Source organism: Buceros rhinoceros, unplaced genomic scaffold (genome assembly GCF_000710305.1).
Source record: "Buceros rhinoceros silvestris isolate BGI_N320 unplaced genomic scaffold, ASM71030v1 scaffold20944, whole genome shotgun sequence".
NCBI lineage: Eukaryota > Metazoa > Chordata > Aves > Bucerotiformes > Bucerotidae > Buceros > Buceros rhinoceros.
Window position 1 is genome coordinate 3,056 of NW_010410264.1, and position 465 is coordinate 3,520.

At 60.2% G+C, this 465-nt stretch overlaps 1 protein-coding gene across 1 annotated transcript in view; it reads left to right on the forward strand.

Moving 5' to 3' along the window:
* The window catches only part of CCDC124 (coiled-coil domain containing 124), a gene marked incomplete at its 5' end in the record, with an annotated part of 1,357 nt that extends 1,217 nt beyond the window's left edge, over positions 1-140 (forward strand). Inside the window, one exon of the mRNA XM_010135565.1 lies at positions 3-140. Within this exon, the coding sequence (XP_010133867.1) occupies positions 3-140 (138 nt within the window). The remainder of the gene's footprint in view (positions 1-2) is intronic.
* Positions 141-465: the final 325 nt, after the last annotated feature.

A 465-nucleotide genomic window follows, 5' to 3' on the forward strand; every position in this document is an offset into this window, starting at 1 on the left:
AGGTCAACCTGCCGCGCCTGAAGCAGGAGAACCCCAACATGCGCCTGTCGCAGCTCAAGCAGCTCCTCAAGAAGGAGTGGATGAAGTCTCCGGAGAACCCCATGAACCAGCGGCACAAACCGTACAACAGCCAAAAGTAGAACTCGAGCCGAGCCGCCCGCACAGACAGTGGGCCGCAGCCCCCGGGCTCTGCTCCGAGGAGACGTGAGGAACCTCCTTCTCCTCCCGTTGCCCTTCCCAGCCCCATTTTCTGTCTGTTCTTGGATTGAAGATCAGCCGGAGGCCAGGGCTCGCTGCGGGCCCTGCAGCGTCTTCACTGCCGGCCTGTCCCCCTGCTCCACCGGGGCCGAGCGACCCAGACAGACTAACGCTACCTTTACGCTCCCAAATTCAGTCATTTTACAAAAAAAAAGCTACTAACTCGCTTCCAGAGTCCCAGCGCAGGCAGCGCTAACGGGGTGAAGC